This window comes from Balaenoptera ricei, chromosome 16, assembly GCF_028023285.1.
Source record: "Balaenoptera ricei isolate mBalRic1 chromosome 16, mBalRic1.hap2, whole genome shotgun sequence".
In the NCBI taxonomy this organism is placed as follows: domain Eukaryota; kingdom Metazoa; phylum Chordata; class Mammalia; order Artiodactyla; family Balaenopteridae; genus Balaenoptera; species Balaenoptera ricei.
In genome coordinates, this window is record NC_082654.1 from 30,893,667 (window position 1) to 30,913,049 (window position 19,383).

Consider the following 19,383-nt stretch of genomic DNA (forward strand, 5'->3'; position numbering starts at 1 on the left):
CTCTGATTCACTGATGGGGAAACCAAGGCTTAGAGGGGTAAGGAAGTGGACCATGCTCACACAGCTGGTGGGTGACAGTTTAAATAGGAGCCTGGGTGTGGCTGACTCCAGGTCCACATTCAATACGCTTTTATATACTTTCGCATATTGAATTCTCAGCTACTCTCACAGGGACCCAGAAAGGTTACATGACTTGCCCAAAGAAGCACAGCTACTAAGTATCAGTGTGGGGACTCAAACCTAGGTCTTCCGATCCCAATTTCAGGGCTGTTCCTTCAGCATCCCTGAGCAACCCCTGGAGAGACATCCTCAATGTCTTCAGGGTGCCAGTCTCGAGTGTGGTTGGGGCTAGGATGCGCAGCTGGGCGCTGAATCTGGGTGCTGCACTGATGACAGGGAATTATGCCACACAAACTACCTCTGTAAGTGGGGGACCTAAGCCAACAAACATTTAGAGGCAGACAAGAGAATCCTTCCCTCTTCTAAAAAGGCATCTGGGGCTTCCCTGGTGGCACAGTGGTTAAGAATCTGCCTGCCAACACAGGGGACACGGGTTCGAGCCCTGATCCGGGAAGATCCCACATGCCGCGGAGCAACTAAGCCCATGTGCCACAACTACTGAGCCTGTGCTCTAGAGCCCGCAAGGCGCAACTACTGAGCCCATGCGCCACAACTACTGAAGCCCGCACACCTAGAGCCCATGCTCCACAGCAAGAGAAGCCACCGCAATGAGAAGCCCGCGCACTGCAATGAAGACTAGCCCCCGCTCGCCACAACTAGAGAAAGCCCGTGCAGCAACGAAAGCCCAACGCAGCCAAAAATAAATAAACAGAATAAATTAAAAATAAAGAATAAATAAATAAATAAAGCATCAGGAGAGTTGGGGTGGGGCGCCACCTGGTGGACACAAACTTTTGGCTTCACAAGGCAAATCCTACTCCTTATAAGGAAGCGCCCTTGGCGGCTTTGAGGAGATATTTTTAGCCTCTGGAATCTTGAAGACATTCCAAAAGATGGTCCACAGACTCCGCAAAAGCATAACCATGCACAAAGATCTTGATACCTCCAACTCAACAAGTATGGTCTAAGCACCTGCTGGATGCAAACAATCTGGGTGTGGAATGCAGGAATGAAGAGGACCAATGCTTGCCCTCAAAGTGTTTGCACTCTGCTGGTAGGGGAGGGACAGTTGTGGACACAAAAAAGAGGCATGGATGAGAATTATAAGGAAAATACAAAAGGGAAAGAGTATTGTGATGGGAGGGCTGAGGAAAGATTCAAAAACGAAGTGTCATTTGAGGATGGATAGAGTTTTGACAAGCAGAGGTGGGAGATAGGTGTCTTGGACGAGGCAGTCCCCCATCAGGCAGGTCCTGAGCATCCCTGGATGTTATCACTGAGTATGCCAAGAATGCAAGGCCATGATCGTTCTTTCCGCAACCATTTCTCAGTGTTCTGTTTGCAGCCAGCAACTTTGAGGGATGAGGGAACATCTTCTCCCAGACACAGAGCAGACTCACTTATTGCTTATGATAAAAGTGGTGAGGTAGGAGGGGACTGTGGTGGGTTTTCCAAGCTCAGTGCTCCGCAGCTGTGATGCAAACCTGCTGCATGTGTAACATCCACCTGGGCCCCTCTGTGGTGCCCCCGTGAAACTTGAGAACAAGGGAGAGAGGTATAACAATGGTGCTAATGCTGCTTGCTGAGCCAACAGCGGTCAATCCTTTGTCTCTGACTCAGGAATCCTGTGTCTTCTGCCAGCATTTATGAAACGACAGCTGGCTAGCTTTTTAGCTTATAAGTGGGGTAAATCCCAGCCCCTGACAGGTGTTCTAGGCAGAGGGAACAGTGTGAGCAAAAACGGGGTTAGATTGTTTAGGGAACAAGTAGTGGCACTAGATAGATACTGTGAGCCCCAATGCAATGACATTCGATATGCCCAGAGGGGGAGGTAACCTGTAATAAGGAGGAAGGTGTAGCCCACCCTGAGATCCCACGATCAGCTCTTACTGTTCACAGTCAGATTCTATTCTGTTCTCAGTGTCTGGGCTACTGTAAACATACTGCATATATAGACTCAACTCACAGTGGTTTAACACCTTTTATGTCCCAAGCCCTGAGCTGGCACTTGACCCAAATCAGCTAACAGCAAAGGCAAAATGCACAGTAAGAAAATAGATGGGTACAGGGACCTGGAGAATCCTGCCTTGAATCTTATAGTTAAATTACTAGAAAACATTTCCTGAACACCTACTATGTACCTGGCATTATGCTACAAAAGCATGCCTAAGCTGGAAGAGGCCTTAACGAGTATTTGCTTGAGGGTTCTCATTTTATGGAGGGGGTAACAGAGGCCCAGAGAGGGTATGTGACTTGCCTTAGGTCACACAGCTGGTTGATGATATGATTGCCAAGTTTAGAACTTAGGTGTCCTGACTCACAATCCAGTCAGTGTTCACTTTGTGACACCATTGGGATGGCACCCAGACTCCTGTTCCCTGCAGCTGCAGGGCAGGGGGCTCTACAGGAGCTCTGTGAGCCAGGCCAGGACACGCACTCTCACCCGCGGGCCTCCAGGCTTGCTCCCAATGTGGCTCCCGCCAGACTGTGGGAACAGGGGCTACCGGAGTAGTGGGTGGGGTCCCCTCTGAATGGAGCTAGGCGGGACGCTGGGGGGCTTTGAACTTGTTAATCCAGCTCCCAAGGAGTGCCTAGGCCTTTGCAGGAGACATGAGGCAGTGAGGCAGCCTGAGCTCTGGGCACCTTTGGGCAGAGGCAGAGGCAAGGGGCCACGGGCGGCGCTTGGACCAGTAGTGAAGGCGTTTGACTCTGACAAAGCTCAGCCCTCCCCCCCAGTGGAAGCTGGCCAGGACCAGATCCGGAATCAGAGGTACCCCTGAGGCCAATCTTTGTGTGAAGCCACCCAGGACGCTGACTGGCAAGGCTGCGCCCCTAAGGCTAAGTGACTGTGGGTGCCCAAGGGAGGTGGCCCTGAGACCACACCCTCGAGGGGCTGCCTCCTGCTGGGACCTGTGGTGGGGATGTGCAGACCCCAGCGGACCACGTTCCCAGGGGAAAGAAGGGGCCTCACCTGTGAGGATGGACACCCGAGCCAGGATGGCTTGAGTCAGTTCCACCGCTGCCTGTCAGCCTCGGATAAAAGTGGAAGTGGCCCAACAGGAATCACACCTGGAGAGCACTCCCCATGGGCCAGGCGCGCTACTCGTCTCATTTACTACTCTTCCCCAACAGCCCTGTGAGGTCCGAGCTGTTAAACCACCTCTGCTTGAAAATGAGGAAACGGAGGTACAGGGAGGTTATGTGACTTATCCAGTGTCAAGCAACTAGTGGACAATGGAATTCAGATATTTGATTTCTAGATCCAGGCTTTTACCTACTATGTAAATCTGGACTTCAGTCTTGGTCTGGGAGGCGGCAGGACCTCAGAAGACTGCCCCTGAATGGCGGCAAAGAGAATGGTCCCAATCTGGTGGCAATGGTCAGAGGTTGGGGCCAGGCAAGAGGTCCCGAGAGTCGGGGGGTTGTCACAGGCCCCCAGTTCTGAACTTGGGGAGCCTGTGTACGTTGTTTCCATTTCTCACCCAGCTATGCAAAGAGGCCCCAGGAAAGGGCCCCCACCATCTCTCCACTCCACCCACAGCAGGAGCTTTAAAGCAAGAGGAGTAGACGCCAAGGGCTGGCCTGGGCACTGGGTCCCCATCAGATGATGTTTTGTGCTGAGTGTCCAACCTGAATCATCTCCTTAGCCCTCAAAACCTTGTGAGACAAGTCGTTTATTAGCTCCACTTGACAGTTGAAGAAAATGAGATTCAGACACATTAAGCTAGGAACTAAATTTAGATTTCCAGACGGTTAGAAATGCTACAGCTGCCTTAAAGTCCCCGAATCCACTTTAACTGTGAACTTTCCCCTTAGGTCTCTACTTTAACCGTGAACTTTCCCCAGTGTCACAAAAGACTCTTTACAAGACCTGACCCACTCAAACCGCACAGCAAAAAAAGCAAATGTGGTCTCCCCTCCACTATTATTTGGGTCTCTAACCTCCCGTTACCACTGGGGCCTCTTAAGGATGTGGTGAATCATGGAGATTTTCCCCAACTCTGGTTCTTTCTCTGCTGCCATGGCCCAGAAAGATCAAAGTTCACAGGAGCCACTAGAGAGCCAAGAGGACCTTCCCCTGACCCATCAGGAAAGATGCCAAAATAGCCAACATCATGGTATCCGGAGATCAAGAGGAGCAACAAGAATCTTCAGTGGAGTTGAAATGCTTTGGGAGCCTGCCTCTCCGGCGGCAGTCTTCTCTTACAACAGCACCGTAACTAAGCAAGTCGGGTTTGAGCCTAACTGCCAGGCTCTGAGTCCTAAGTTCTCTTCCATGGTGGTTTTTAAAAAACGGCTGCAAATTCTTTGATTCTCCTGTCATCAAGAGAGTCCCCTTCCCTTGACTCCGGGCAGGCTTGTGAGCTGATCATAACTAAGGGAGTGGCAGAAATGATACTGTGACTTCTAAGTTATGTCAACAAAGACAATGCAGCTTCTTCCTTGTTCACCAGAACTCAGGCAGCCCTGAGCCATCAGGAAAGAAGGCTGGCTGTTCTGAGGCCACCATGCTCCAGGTCATTTTGGGAAGCCACTGAAGCACTCCAATCAGCAGTTCTAGCCTTGCAGTTTTCCCAGCCTAGGCGCCAGACATATCGGAAACAAAAATCTAAGAAATATAACAGTTGGACTTCCCTGGTGGCACAGTGATTAAGAATCTGCCTGCCAACACAGGGGACACAGGTTCGAGCTCTGGTCCGGGAAGATCCCACATGCCACAGAGCAACTAAGCCCATGCGCCACAACTCCTGAGCCTGTGCTCTAGAGCCCACAAGCCACAACTGCTGAGCCCACATGCCACAACTACTAAAGCCCATGCGCCTAGAGCCCGTGCTCTGCAACAAGAGAAGCCACTGCAATGAGAAGCCCGTGCACCACCACGAAGTGTAGCCCCCGCTCGCTGCAACTAGAGAAAGCCCACACGCAGCAATGAAGACCCAATGCAGTCAAAAATAAATTAATTAATTAATTTAAAAAATAAAAAATATAATAGGGACTTCCCTGGTGGCACAGTGGTTAAGACTCCAATGCAGGGGGCCCGGGTTAGATCCTACATGCATGCTGCAACTTAAAGTTTGCATGCCACAACTAAGAAGCCCGCCTGCCGCAACTAAGACCCAGAGCAACCAAATAAATAAATAAAAATATTAATAAATAAATACTTCTCAGATTTTGCAGTAGTCCAAAAAATATACTGTTACATAAAGACTAAATTGTAAGATTAACTTCCGACAACTTAAATAAAAGCTTACCTATAAAATGAAAATGGAAAGAGGAAAAAAAAAGGTTAGTATGTACAGACACCATATATACACAACAGAGGGAAAATATGCAAAACTACTACAGTCCTTGTTTTTGTAACTGCCACAGGGCTGTTTTAGTAGCCATTAGTGATTTTCTAACTGCATCGTTCCTTCTACATTTATTAGCTGGCATTCTAATATAAGGAAGGGTTTTCTCTTCTCCTCTGTTTATTTATTAATTCATTTATTTATATTACTATAAACTTATATATCTTATTTTACTCATTGGGTTATAATCTGTTACTGTCCTATTTTATTTTCATGCTCCACATTTGGCTAATGGGAGCCCTTACAAACTGACTTCTAGTCCTTTTGACACATCTCCATCATTCTTTGAGTACTTACTTACTTTCTTGCACAAGATGTTCTAGGATCATCTTGAACTTTCTCAACCCCAGTGGTAGAATTAATCATTTCTCCAGGGAGCCGTGGTTCCCTTTGTACAGCATGGTATTGAGAAATCAATAACTGGTGCTAAGTGTGCTTATTCCTCTTGGAGTGTCATTGCTTCTAGGCCCTCTCAGCAGACATGGCTGGGGAATGTGTATGTTTGCATGTGTTCATGGGTATACATACACGTGCATACATGTACACATATATTTATAGCAATATTTATTTCTGTATCTACTTATCTGTATTTTTTAAACCATGAGTTCATACTTACTATGGACTGAATTGTGTCCCCCAAAATTCATATGTTGAAGCTCTAACCTCCGATGTGACTGCATTTGGAGAAAGGAAGTCATTAAGGTTAAATGAGAGTGTCCATAAGAGTGGAGCCTGATCTGATAAGATTAGAGTCCTTATAAGAAGAGACACCAGAGAGGTCTCTTTCTCTCTCTCTCTCTCCACCAGGTGAGGACACAGTGAGCAGGCACTGTCTGCAAGCCAGGAAGAGAGCTCTCACCAGAAACCGAGTCAGCCAGAACCTTGATCTTGGACTTCCCAGCCTCCAGAATTATGAGAAAATAAATTTCTGTTGTTAAGCCACCCAGACTGTGGTATTTTGTTATGGCAGCCCGAACAGACTAATACAATACTGACCTTGAATTCTAATCTACATGAACGGTGTATTTTTTTTTTATAAATTTATTTATTTATTTTTGACTGTGTTGGGTCTTTGCTACTGTGCGCGGGGGTTACTCTTCATTGCGGTGCACGGGCTTCTCATTGCAGTGGCTTCTCTTGTTGCAGAGCACAGGCTCTAGAGCGCAGGCTCAGTAGTTGTGGCACGCAGGCTCAGTAGTTGTGGCTCATGGGCTCTAGAGTGCAGGCTAAGTAGTTGTGGTGCACAGGCTTAGTTGTTTGGCGGCACGTGGGATCTTCCCGGGCCAGGGCTCGAACCCGTGTCCTCTGCATTGGCAGGCAGATTCTTAACCACTGCGCCAACAGGGAAGCCCCTGAACGGTGTATTTTTTTTAAATGTTTCTATAATGCACCATTGCCTGTAGGACTTTGTTGTTTTCAGCCTGTTCAATTTGTAAGTTCACAGAAGAGGGTTGTTGTAAGTTGCTTTTTGTAACGTCCTAAGCAGAAGGGTGCTTTTTAAAAAGTTTAGAATGATCAGATCATTTATCAAGAAAAACGGAGTTGACTCAAGAGTCTCACTGTTGCTTGTCGGGTGAGTGTGGAAGTTCTCTCTGTTCTCCCCAGAACAGAACATTCAGCAACAACAAACCCATGGGAACAAGTCTCAGCCCCACTGGGGGACCATTTGTGACTGTCCAGCTGCTTGAACAATTCCTGCAGCATAGAGAGGGAAGGAGTCGAATGCTGCTTTAGTGTCTGTAGCAAGGTTTATATTATGCACTGTGCCTATAGTACCTTACTTCATCCTCACAGCAACGCTCAGAGGTGGGTATGATTATTCCCATTTTATAAATGAGAAAATAGAGAAGCAGAGAGGTTAAGTCATTTGCCTAAGGTTAAACAGCTAGAACCCTTTTCCTAGACTCTACACTCCTAAAAACTAGCACCTTGCTGAGCCATATTGGAACCTAGGGCGAAAGGAAAAATGTGCGCCCCTATGTGCACTTATCAAAACATCCTCTCATATTTTGAACCAAATGGAAAAAGTGGATAAAAGCTCTACGATCAAAAAACACAACCATATATAAAGCCCTGTGTCGCCCAATCTGTTCGCACAATATTGTCAACACTCACAAAGCCAACTGGCAGGAGACACAGTGGCGGCCTTCCTGGGAACCGCGAGCTGATTGGAAATGACTGTTCCCATTGCAAAATGATACAGTGTCATAAAACAAACAACAGCCTGTCTTTATGTTAAATGTCAATACTTTGTTCATGGATATTTTGCATTAATTTTGATTTTTAAAGATATTGCATTAAAATATTTATCCTAATTATGGAGTTTTTTGTTGGCCCCTCAAATATTGCACCCAAGGAGTGTTCCACTTGCCTCACCTTAATCTGATCCCTGGTAAAGCCAGGTCTTGGCCTGAATTACCCCAGGGCTCCATTCCCCAGGGTAGGCCTTCACTAAACAGGGCCCTGTTGGGGAGTGGATCCCAGATCCCCCACTCCTGCATGGCCTCACGGAAGTGCCTCATCTTCTCATCAGAAATATTGAATCACAAAGCTGTAGCAATAGAAATGGTTCCATTGTGTGGTGAGCACATAATGGTCACATGCCTGCAAAGATGTCTGGAGACACCAGATATTCTCCACCCAGCCTTAGTCACATCTGACCCAGAAGCCACAAGTCCCCAATTCCTACCCTGGTATGCTCAGCGGAGCTCATGGCATCAGAATTCTTAGCCTCTCCAAGCACTGATATCCCAAGAGTTTGGCTTTCCTATTGTGGAGAATGGAGTAGAAGGAGTTCCTGATTCAGAAGCCCAGATTCCTGGTTTAACTGTCTGCACAGTACCCTCCTTAGCCAAGCAGTTGGATGAAAGGCTTTGCAGCAATACTTTCTATTGGAGATGAACATTGCTGATTTCTTCATTCTTTTCAGTATTTCCACAGGGCTTCAGGAGAGCAAAGAGAAGCCACTGTTAAAACCCTTTAAGCTACAATAAAGCACTTGCTGATATTTTTTTGTGCAGGACACAGAGAGGAATTAGAGACCGTGGGATAAGGAAAAACAGCTCCCAAACATACCCTCCACCTTGCCAAAAGAGACCCACAATCCCAGTGTGCTGGCTCTTACTCTTCCCCCCTGGGAACTTTTACAGAAGAGAACTCAAATGACCACAAAGGTCAGCTTTGAAGTGAAAAAGAAGTCAGGGAGACTCAGCTGCCTATTCCCAGGTGCCCTTTGTGACCATTTTTAAACCAGTGCACAAACAACCCCTCATCTTCCAACGAAGCAAACAAGCACTTATCAAGGGCCTACTGGACACCCTGCATCCACTCCTGTCCCCTTAAGTTTCAAGCTGCAGCCAAAGTGAATTTCTAAAAACACAAATTTGTCATGAGGATGAAATGAGCTACTATTTGTAAAGTGCTGACTGGCATTACTGGCACATAGTAAGTGCTATAATGTATCTATTAAATAAACACATACAATGCTATTCCCCTCAGAGGACCAAATGGAAACTTCTTCACTACCTGCCTCTACCTTCTGCTTCCCCACCTCTCTCTCCCTTGCTGACCTTACTCCAGGCCTCATTTCAAGTCCTCCTGAGTCAAGCTGCCTCCTGGCCTTAGCATGTGCCTTTCTCTCTGCCCAGACCCACTCCTCTTAATTTGATCAATTTCAACTCCTCCTTCACAACTCAACTGAAATGTTACCTCTGCCTTCTAGGACCTCCCCAAGGGAGCTTAGGTTCCTTCATGTTTATCACAATTGTAATCACAACTAAATGTTTTAAGTTTTTAAATATCTGCCTCCCTTACTAAGCTGTAAATTCCCCCAGGGCAAGGCTTATTAACGGTGTCTCCAGTTCGATGCTGGTCAAGGAACTCGGACAGGGTGCGTCCCTAATGGACCATTGTCGAAGGAATGAATGAAACCTTTTTAATAGTGTCTCATTAGGAGGTTGGCCCAAGATTGCACAGCTGATTCAAGATTCGAACCCACGACATTCTGGCTCTGAAACCAAAGGTCTGACCACCGCCCGGACTGTCCCTTCCTCACCCGCAAAGCTGCAGCCAGAAGACAAGTGGTCTGGGAGTTGAGTTTAAGGAGCTGTAAGTCTATTTGCAGAGGGCCACATGCTGCAGGGAACTCGGCGCCGTGCGCAAAGGCCTCGGGCCCAGGGGAGGGGGGCATCCGTCACGTGTAACCAGCAGGGCCAGCCGTCGCCGCACCCCGGGGCAGGAATGCGGCCCCGCCCCCGCTCCCGAGCCAGCAAAACCGCGCTCTCCCCGAGGACTGACGTCAATGAAGGGGGCACCTCCGGGCGCGGCGCGAGGGCTGCCTGGGGCGGAGGGAAAGGGCCAGGGAGGACACGCCCCCCTCTGCTGCTCCGCCGCTGATTGGACCTGGGGCCTCTTCGCACTCGGATTTCCAGGCCTTCGGAGAGAAGGGGGTCTAGGCGGGACACGCCCCTCGCCCCTGTGCCGCCGCCGATTGGTTCACGGAGTCTCCGCGTTCGGTTTTGGAAGGCTCGCGGGGCGCTCACACCGAAGCTCGGCAGAGGATTGGCTGTTCTCGGGCCAGGGAGCGTTTTCTCCGGGGAGCCGCGGCTGTGACCGAGGTGGCCTGCCTCAGGCGGCCAGGTACGTAGGTTCGGCATCTTGGCTTGAGCTGCGGTGGAAGCGAGTGGGCGGGCCGTCAGAGCAGGGGTGTCGCCGGGACCCGAACTCCCAGGTCCACTTAGAGCCCGTCGTTGTGTGAAGCGGCCACGTCTGAGCCCCGGGGGCGGACCCGTGCTGGGGATATCGCCGTGTGACCTCGACCAGGATACCCGCTCCCAAGGTCTTGTCCTGTTGATGAACGCCGTCCGGTCCCTGTAAGCACCGTCGAGGCAGGAAGCCCAGAGCTGCGCCCGCCCTTTCGAAAGCCGTGGAAGGGGTTGGGGTGGGTGCATCTTAGCTGACCCCATCCCGATTTGAGGTCTGTCGGCTCTGCCCTTCAGCGTGGTGAGTAATCACTCTAACTCCCCGCGGGGTGGTGGAGTGTCGAGGGTACAGAGGCTGGCTTGGGAGACCCGACTTTCGATCCCTGCGCCTTCCAAAACCCGCAGAAGCAGATAGCCCGTTTCAGAGCCTCCTGGATCCTTCCTCCCCCAGACGACCTCGTCAGCCATCTGGCAGGAACAAAAATAGCAGTGGTTGAGAGCGTGGGCGCTGGGATCAGACTAGGGTTCCTATCCCAGCCTCGTCACCTACCACCTGTGTGACTTTGGGAAGTTACTTAACCTTTCTGGGCTCAGCTTTCTCATCTGTAAAATGGGTGTAACAATAATAGTGCCTCCTCATAGGGGTGTTGTGAGGATTAAAGATATTACTCCTCAGAAGGTGCTCTTCTGCATTTGACAGGGAGCAAGCTGCCTCAATGGCAGCTGTGATTTAAAAGTCCACAGATGAATCCATCTCCCTTTACTCTCTTCTCTCAAGAGTGAAGGTCCCTTTTGGGGGAGTTTCATGACAGTAGTGAGGATGAAAATGGCAATGATTCTATAGTCCCTGGTGGTTAAACAGCTTCTCTCCCTTGCATCATTCATTCACGATGTAATGTACTGGGATAGATGCTTTCGCATGCTTTATCTCCCTATCCCCTAAGGGTTATTTATTCTCACCATTTTGATGATGAGCAAATTGAGGCAGGGGAAAACCGAGGCCTGCCAAGGTACCCAGTTATCAGGGGCAGAGCCAGAATTCAGGGTTCTTGAACTCTTGAAGAGTTATTCCTAGATCTAGCAGGGTTTACTTCCAGGTCATATCTGAGAATTGATCTGGGGGAAGGGTCCATTTCCTTTCTTTACCTCCTGGGACACAGAACTGGAGACCAACCTGTGTCCCTTTCTCTCCTGGCTGAGCTAGGCCCACAAGGCCATTTGGACTGAGCCTCCTGCTTGAAGGAGCCACTGATTTTGGCTGCTGTCCAGTGGCATGTCTGTGCAGGGAAGCAGGCCAAGGCCACAGGTGTTGATTTGGGCCCTCGGCCAGAGCCTCCAGTTCTTTTTCTGAAGAGGCCCTTGGCCTCTGATTACAGATTATTACCATCTCCAGCATTATCTGAAGGGGGTGAGTGAGGGCCCAGTTGCCACCCAGGTCATACAAGTGTGTTGTGCCTGTCATAGTTCCCTGTACCTCCCTGAGACTACAGAGGGAATGGCTGTCTGAACTGAGCTTCATACATGACAAAGAACGCTCGGTTGGGCACCGTATTTATGTACTGCAAATTCAGTGCATGGTGAGTCACTTTTAAAATATATTTCTTTGTAAGAGCCCTACAGTCCATTTATTGCCTGTTTCAAAACAAGTTGAACTTCATTTTCAACATTTGATATTTACTTTGGGAGTTCATTTCTAAGCTAGTTTGGATCAAATTGAAGTATTTCACAATTAGTCTTTACGCATTTGCTCACAGGCCCATACCTATTTTTTATGTCAGCTCTGAAATGAAAGATCCATTTATAATCTTTTAATAGACCCGTGGTTTCATTTCCCAGTTTAAAAAACTGCCATTGTTCAAGTACACACTGACTTCCCTGGATTCAGGTCTTGTCCAGGAAATTCGTGGGAAAGTAACACATTGAATAAGACAGGAAATTTTGTTCTGATAATAAAAGTGTTCCGATTCAGTTTTCTCAAAGTTTACCAGATAGTCCTACATGAAATCCACTGATTTTTATTCCCAGCCTCACTCTGCTTTCTGAATCCCAGAGTGGGAGGCAGACCAGGAGTGAGGGGCCTCAAAATCTGGAGGTGCCAAGGCCTCTCGAGGTTCATGGAGGCTGTGGTTGAGGCTGGAGGCTCAGACTCTCCCAGGTGGTTCCTTGTTGGTGTGTTTGTAACTCACTGTAACTCTGTAACTGGCCTCTGGAGGCTAGAGGCTAGAGGCAGGAGGCCGGGCCTTGCAGGGCCTTGCAGCCCTGGCAGAGGTGGCTAGACCATCTGGGAGGTCAGGCTCCGAGCCACATCCTCCCTGAGGCAGGCGCTGCTACTTGATCCCATTGCCATTATCTCTGAAGGGAGGGTGAGATTGCCTGAGTCTAAGAGAAGGACTGTCACCCCTTCTCCCACCACCGAGGTCAGTCTGGGAGTCTGCTCCAGGCTTGGCCATAGCCAGCCTAGGTCACTAGAATGCTTTAGAGCAGTGAGTTCTCTGTCTTCTACCAGACCCTAACCCCACAGCCCACAGCAGCACAGCAGGGTCTGGCCTCCAGGGAAGACTGAGGAGGGAAGAAAAGGGGAGCTACTGGTGGGGAGTTCCCTGGCATTTAATGAGCCAGACCTGTCCACACGTGTTGCTCCTGGACCCTGGCAGACAAGCAAACCCACCTCTGCTTCCCTATGGACCTAGCCTTGTCATGGAATCATTGACTCTCAACACCAGCACATACCCTTGGAGACCACAAGCATCAGCCTGTCCTTTCAGATGTAAGAGGGAAACAGGCCCACAGAGGCCATGTGAAGTGCCTGAGGCCTTTGAGCCCGTGAGTGGCAGAAATAGGGCTCGAACCTCGTCCTCTGACTCATAAGCCAGTGCTCTGTGCACTGGACCGCGTTGCAGTTCCAGATTTCTTTTGTGGAGGCTGGGGATCTTTCTCTTCAGAGTGCCACAGGTTCATGGCTTCAAGGCTGGGGCAGCCTGTCACCTGGTAAAGAGCTCTGGTGCTAGTGAAGATTAAAATAAATTCTACAACCCCACTCCTGCCTGGCATGTGGGACATTCACTGTTCTTCCCTTTCCACTGGCAAGTTTCCCCGCTTTGTGAATTAGATAAGAATAGTGAAATAGTCCTCACAGAAATGATGGGAAGAACTGTGCTTTGAGCTGCCTGGCTGTGAGGGCAGCTTGGTGGTTTAAAAGCTCGGGCTGCAGTCATTAAGATGAGGTTCTGGCCTCGGCTGAGCCAAAGATATGTATTTCAGCTACTCTTTAGTCCCCTTTGAATGGCGATGAGGATAACAGTGCCTGATTCCTAAGAACTGTTTTGAGGATGAAATGATATCATGCATGTCGCTGATTCGGAATAAACACCCCATAGTTAGCTTTTATTTCTCTAGATAAGCCTGAAAGTGTTACTTGGTGACTGTTGTTGTCTGGTCACAGTATATTTATATCATCCAGTGCTGGGGGTTTAATTACCACACATATTAGGTCCTAACTGGATTCCCATAATTGTGCCTATGGAGAGGCAGATTTTAAAATTCCCATTTTCCAGATAACAAGTACATATTTTTTTTAAATTTTTTTTTTTGGCCACACTGCGCAGCATGCGAGATCTTAGTTCCCTGACCAGGGATCGAACCCACGCCCCCTGCAGTGGAAGCGCAGAGTCTTAACCTCTGGACCACCAGGGAAGTCCCCCAAAAAGCACAATTTTTTTTTTTTTAAGAGCTATTCTTTTTTTTTTTTTTTTTTAATTTATTTATTTTTTGGTTGTTTTGGGTCTTCGTTTCTGTGCGAGGGCTTTCTCTAGTTGTGGCAAGCGGGGGCCACTCTTCATCGCGGTGCGTGGGCCTCTCACTATCGTGGCCTCTCTTGTTGCGGAGCACAGGCTCCAGACGCGCAGGCTCAGTTGTTGTGGCTCATGGGCCCAGTTGCTCCGCGGCATGTGGGATCTTCCCGGACCAGGGCTCGAACCCGTGTCCCCTGCATTAGCAGGCAGATTCTCAACCACTGCACCACTAGGGAAGCCCAGCACAATTTTTATGAAGTTAACTTATCAGTCTTCTGAAGGTTTATTTTAGTTATTAAATCTTTTTAAAAGAGAGTGGGGGGGCTTCCCTGGTGGCGCAGTGGTTGAGAGTCTGCCTGCCAATGCAGGGAACACGGGTTCGAGCCCTGGTCTGGGAAGGTCCCGCATGCCGCGGGGCAGCTGGGCCCGTGTGCCACAACTACTGAGCCTGTGCGTCTGGAGCCTGTGCTCCGCAACAAGAGAGGCCGCGATGGTGAGAGGCCCGCGCACCGCGATGAAGAGTGGCCCCCGCTTGCCGCAACTGGAGAGAGCCCTCGCACAGAAACGAAGACCCAACACAGCCAAAAATAAATAAATAAATAAAAAATTTAAAAAAAAAAAAAAAAAAAAAAAAAAGAGAGTGGGGTTCTTATGATAGAAGGCCTAGAAACTGGGACAGGGTGAGTGTGGAAATTACTGGAAGGAGGATGGCTACTGGGATGAGGAGGAGGGATGGCCAGGGCAAGGAGGGGGACAGTCATATCTGAGGAGTGTGAATGAGAGAGAGAGATGGCTCAAATTCTCAAGAGCATAAAAAGCAGGTGGGAGTAAGGGTTACTTCGGCAGGTGGGCTGAGGATGGATAGGAAACTGGTAATGCTCTTATTTATATGATTTTTTTTTTTTTATAAATTTATTTTATTTATTTATTTTTGGCTGCGTTGGGTCTTTGTTGCTATGTGCGGGCTTTCTCTAGTTGCGGCGAGCAGGGGCCACTCTTCGTTGCGGTGCCCGGGCTTCTCATTGCGGTGGCTTCTCTCGTTGCAGAGCACAGGCTCTAGGCGCGGGCTTAGTTGCTCCGCGGCATGTGGGATCTTCCCGGACCAGGGCTTGAACACGTGTCCTCTGCATTGGCAGGCGGATTCTTAACCACTGCACCACCAGGGAAGTCCCTGATTCTGTTCTTTTGCACTTTTTACAGTGGGCGTGTACATTTTTTTTTTTTTTACTTTTTTATTTATTTATTTATTTTTAATTTTTTTTATACATTTTTAATTTAAATATATTTTAAATTTGATTTCCCCCTTTGTAAGCCGGTTGCTGTTTGATAGGTATCTCTATAGCTGGCTATGGAATGAGGTCTGACTTAGCAACCAGGCCTTCCTTGTTAGGCCCAGGACTGTGAAGGGTGAAGGGAGCACAGGCAGGCCTTCTGCTGGCTCAGGCCAGGCTGCTCAGAGGAAAAGGAGCGTCTACATTACACCCCTGACCCAAGTAACAAAGTCAAGGAGGCCAAGAAGAGGGGCATTTGCATTTATTTAGCTCCCACTGGGGACCTGATACCACACTAGACCCATTTAATCCTCACAATAATCCTGAAAATTGATTATTAGCCCCATTTTACAGTTAAGCAAACAGGCTCAGAGAGGTTGAGTAACTTGCCTAAGGTCACAGCCAGGAAGGTGGCAGAGCTGGGATTCAAACCCAATTCTGTATAATGCCAAAGTCCTTGGTCTTCCTGGTCTCCAGTCTATTTTCCAATCCCATAGCTTTTTCAGGCTGTAGTGAAGATAAGGATAAGGTGGGTGAGCCTCTTATCCCTTTATCATTCAAAAACAGCTATCTAGAACTGAGGTAATTCAAGTTTCATTTCTTGCATATGAGGAGGCAGGGGCATTGACCGGAGCCTAACTTTTATTGAACTTAGTATCGATTTCTGCCTCTGCCCTGATAGGATATTCTAACCCTGTAACCCCTTCTTCTGCCCCTACCTTTGTCTCTGTGGTCCTTTGGACTGTGGTTAGATATGATTGGTCTATTTCATACCGTGTTTACTAAATTATATGGACTAGGTTCATCCCCAGGGTCTTGAAAATAGAAAATGGGATGACTCTTCTGTGTTGTAGATGGAAAAGCAAATGAGTGGTCTTAATGCTTTATGTGTCTTCACTCAGTCCTCACAGGAGCTCTACGAAGCAGGTACTAGTATGGCTAAGTTACACAGGAAGCAGATGAGGTGTGGAGGGTCACCCAGCCAGTAAGTGGTGCAGGCGGCCAGAAGCCGGATTCCCACCTGGGGAGCCCAAGTCCACAGCCCCTCTCTTACTTCTGTGCCACAGAGCTTAGGTCTCAGCATCAGAGGATTCTGGATTGTTCTTCAGTTTCCTCATCTGTGACATGAGGAGCTTAAAAAGTACCTACCTCATAGGCTGTTGTGTTCGTATTTCAACGATGTTATGTGAATACAGCCCTTACAGTGATGCCTGATACATAAGTGCTTAACACGTTTCAGCTGACGCTGCTACGGGCGTTATCACTAGGACCCGGGGTCTGTGTGGACTCCAGAGCCAGACAGACTTGGGTTCTGCTTCTGGCTCTGCACTTACACATGGCTTTGTGCCTGCAAGAAAGTCATTTAACATCTGGGGTGCGCTCCTTCATCTGTGAAGTGGAGATAAACAATCCTCACCTTCTGTGACCCTTAAGTTAATACATACGTCAGGCACATAAGCACTTTATAGTAAAGTTTGACTGCCATCATCATTATTATTTCCTCAAGGTGCCCTGGGAAATTAGAGTGATTTTAAGTCAAGACTTCCTCCACTTCGGCTCCTGGAGAATAGAAACACCAGAAGCCCTTGCGTTAGTCAGGACCCCAGGGCTTGGGAAGGGCCCGCTGAGCTGCTGACGACCCTCCCTGTTCCTTCCTCGGCACCCAGGATGGGTACCCCCGCCTCTGTGGTGAGCGAGCCGCCCCCCTGGCAGGCCCCGACGGAAGCCCGGGGCCGCAAGCAGGCCTCGGCCAACATCTTCCAGGACGCTGAGCTGCTGCAGATCCAGGGCCTGTTTCACCGCAGCGGGGACCAGCTGGCCGAGGAACGAGCGCAGGTCGTCTGGGAGTGTGCAGGGGACCACCGTGTGGCGGAGGCCTTGAAGAGGCTGCGCAGGAAGAGGCCCCCTCGGCAGAAGCCCCTGGGCCCCTCGCTACACCACTGCAGCCGGCTCAGGTAGGCCCCTGGGGCTGGAGGGCCGCGGGGAGGAGAGCACTGACACGCCCACTCTACCCTTTCCCGGCTCTGGGGCCTGGAGCTGCTAACCTGGCCTCACCTCGAAGTACCTACCTTTGGGGTTGTTGTGAGGTCTACACAGCGCTTACTTACCACATGGTTGACACTTAGAGGTTGCTGTTACTACTGGAATCGTCTATGACCCTAACCCTACTCCCATGGGAGGGGGTGCCTGGGTCCTCTCAGTGCCACCTCATTTCGCAGTGATTCTCCACCAGGTGCGAGGGACTATGGTCTGGAAGAAAAAAACAGTCCTGTTTACCTGTTGCTGAACAGGTAACATTCAAAAGTAAGCCTGGTGAAAACCTTGGCTGTGGGATTACTAAGAAAATAGCATAAGAGAGTACTGTAGAGACATCAAGGGTTAAAAACGGTTGAGAAACTTTACCTTAAACTTTCCCTAGTCCTCCACCTCTTTGCTTATTAGGTCACTGCCAGCTCAGGAACAGCAAGCCCCAGGAGATCGAGTTGAACCACACGGCCTAACCAATCACTATGGGTTACACACTGGGCCCACAGTCAGAATATCAGATCTGAGCAGGCCTTCTGAGATCATCAGGTCCAGGGGCAGCAAATCAGCTTCGTTGCTCATATTAGTTCCAATTGATTAGTAATCCCTACTGAAATCATCTTAAGATGGATACTTGCCCTCTGGTCTTGCATCAGGACAGATTAATGATGTCTGCCATGAGTACAGGATGAGGAAGATGAAGAAATGCTGAGTGTCACACCCCCTGATCTAGCCCCACTCTCTTTACAGAAGAGCAGTCTGAAAGCTTTGCCTTGTCATGCAGCTCTTTGGGCAGAGATGAGACCAGAGCCCTGGTCTCATTTGGCCCTGAACAATGTTTTTTGTTTTGTTTTTTAATATTTATTTGGCTGCGTCGGGTCTTAGTTGCGGCATGTGGGATATCTTTTAGTTGCGGTATGCGGCATCTTTTTTAGTTGCGGCATGCGGGACCTTTAGTTGCGGCATGTGGGATCTAGTTCCCTGACCAGGGATCGAACCCAGACCCCCTGCATTGGGAGTGTGGAGTCTTAGCCACTGGACCACCAGGGAAGTCCCCCTGAACAATGTGTTTTAATAGTTCACCATGACCAAAATCTCTTCAGTCCCTGTACTGTCCTTCCTATTGATGTTGGCTTAAAACACACTTGTTCCCTGCAGAATCACAGAGCCCCGCGCTCCACCGGCCGACCCACAGAGCAGTGCCACGGAGATGGCTTCCAGCGAGCAGTATCTGAACTCCAGAAGGACCAATGCCAGGATCCGCCGGAACTGGAGGAAGCCAGGTCCCACAAGCTACCTTCATGAGATCAGACACTGATTCGGGGAAGGGGCTGGGAACAGCTGTATCTTCCCCAGGATTCATAGGGACTTTTGCCAAAGGGCCTGGGGAGGCGAAGAAGGAAGAGAGCTGAGGCAGACAGCCCCACTGCTGCCACTGGCCTGCTCGAGTCAGAACAGGCCCGAAGGCTTCCACTGAGCTGTTATATGGGACCCATTCCTCACCAGATTGAGGAGAAACAGTGACCGTTCCTGCCTCAGCCCTTCTCAATTTAACACTATACCTGGGCTGCATGATATTCCCCTGGGAGTCAAGGACAGGCACTCAGACTCAGCATCTCACCACTCCTGCTACTGACCCTCCTACTACTACCGTAACGCGTGGTCCAGCAGCTTGTCCCACACCCCTGCCCCTTCAGGCCAGCACAAGGAAACCATGGTTTAAGTGGCAAAATAAAACCATTCGCATCAAGAGCTTTGTGAGTCTGTCACAGAAGGGGAAGATCCAGAATGGACACTGGAGCTGGGGGTGAGGCACTGGGTCGCTGCAGGGAGGGAAGGAAGGAGAAAGGAGGGCTGGCCTCCTTTACCAGAGGCTGTCAGACTGGGAGGCGAGATGGAAGCCTCTCCACAGGCAGGCCTGGTCCAAGGGGAGGAGAGAGGGTTCTTGGCCCCTAGCCAGCTCTGGAAGGGGAGACTATTACAGTCAGCCCTGCATAGTGGGCAGTGACCCTAGGCCGGACGAGTCTGGCGTCAGTGTAGTGGGCACCAGCTCCTCAGCTGGCTTCTGCCTCCCTGTGGACCAACCATCCTGAGGCAGCTCGACAGCTGCACCGATCATGCCTTT

The 19,383-nt window shown here is 49.4% G+C and overlaps 1 protein-coding gene across 2 annotated transcripts; it reads left to right on the forward strand.

The window, feature by feature from the left end:
- The first annotated feature begins 10,115 nt into the window (after window positions 1-10,115).
- On the forward strand, window positions 10,116-19,008 carry AVPI1 (arginine vasopressin induced 1). Of its 2 annotated transcripts, none has more exons than XM_059900214.1 (3): window positions 10,116-10,472; window positions 16,741-17,188; window positions 18,417-19,008. In XM_059900214.1, the coding sequence occupies exons 2-3, from the start codon at window positions 16,902-16,904 to the stop codon at window positions 18,574-18,576; spliced, it is 447 nt and encodes a 148-aa protein (XP_059756197.1). In that variant the 5' UTR covers window positions 10,116-10,472; window positions 16,741-16,901; the 3' UTR covers window positions 18,577-19,008. The 2 variants fall into 2 exon arrangements, with proteins under 2 accessions (XP_059756197.1, XP_059756195.1); XM_059900212.1 differs by having other exon boundaries at window positions 10,116-10,342; window positions 16,901-17,188.
- The last annotated feature ends 375 nt before the right edge of the window (window positions 19,009-19,383 follow it).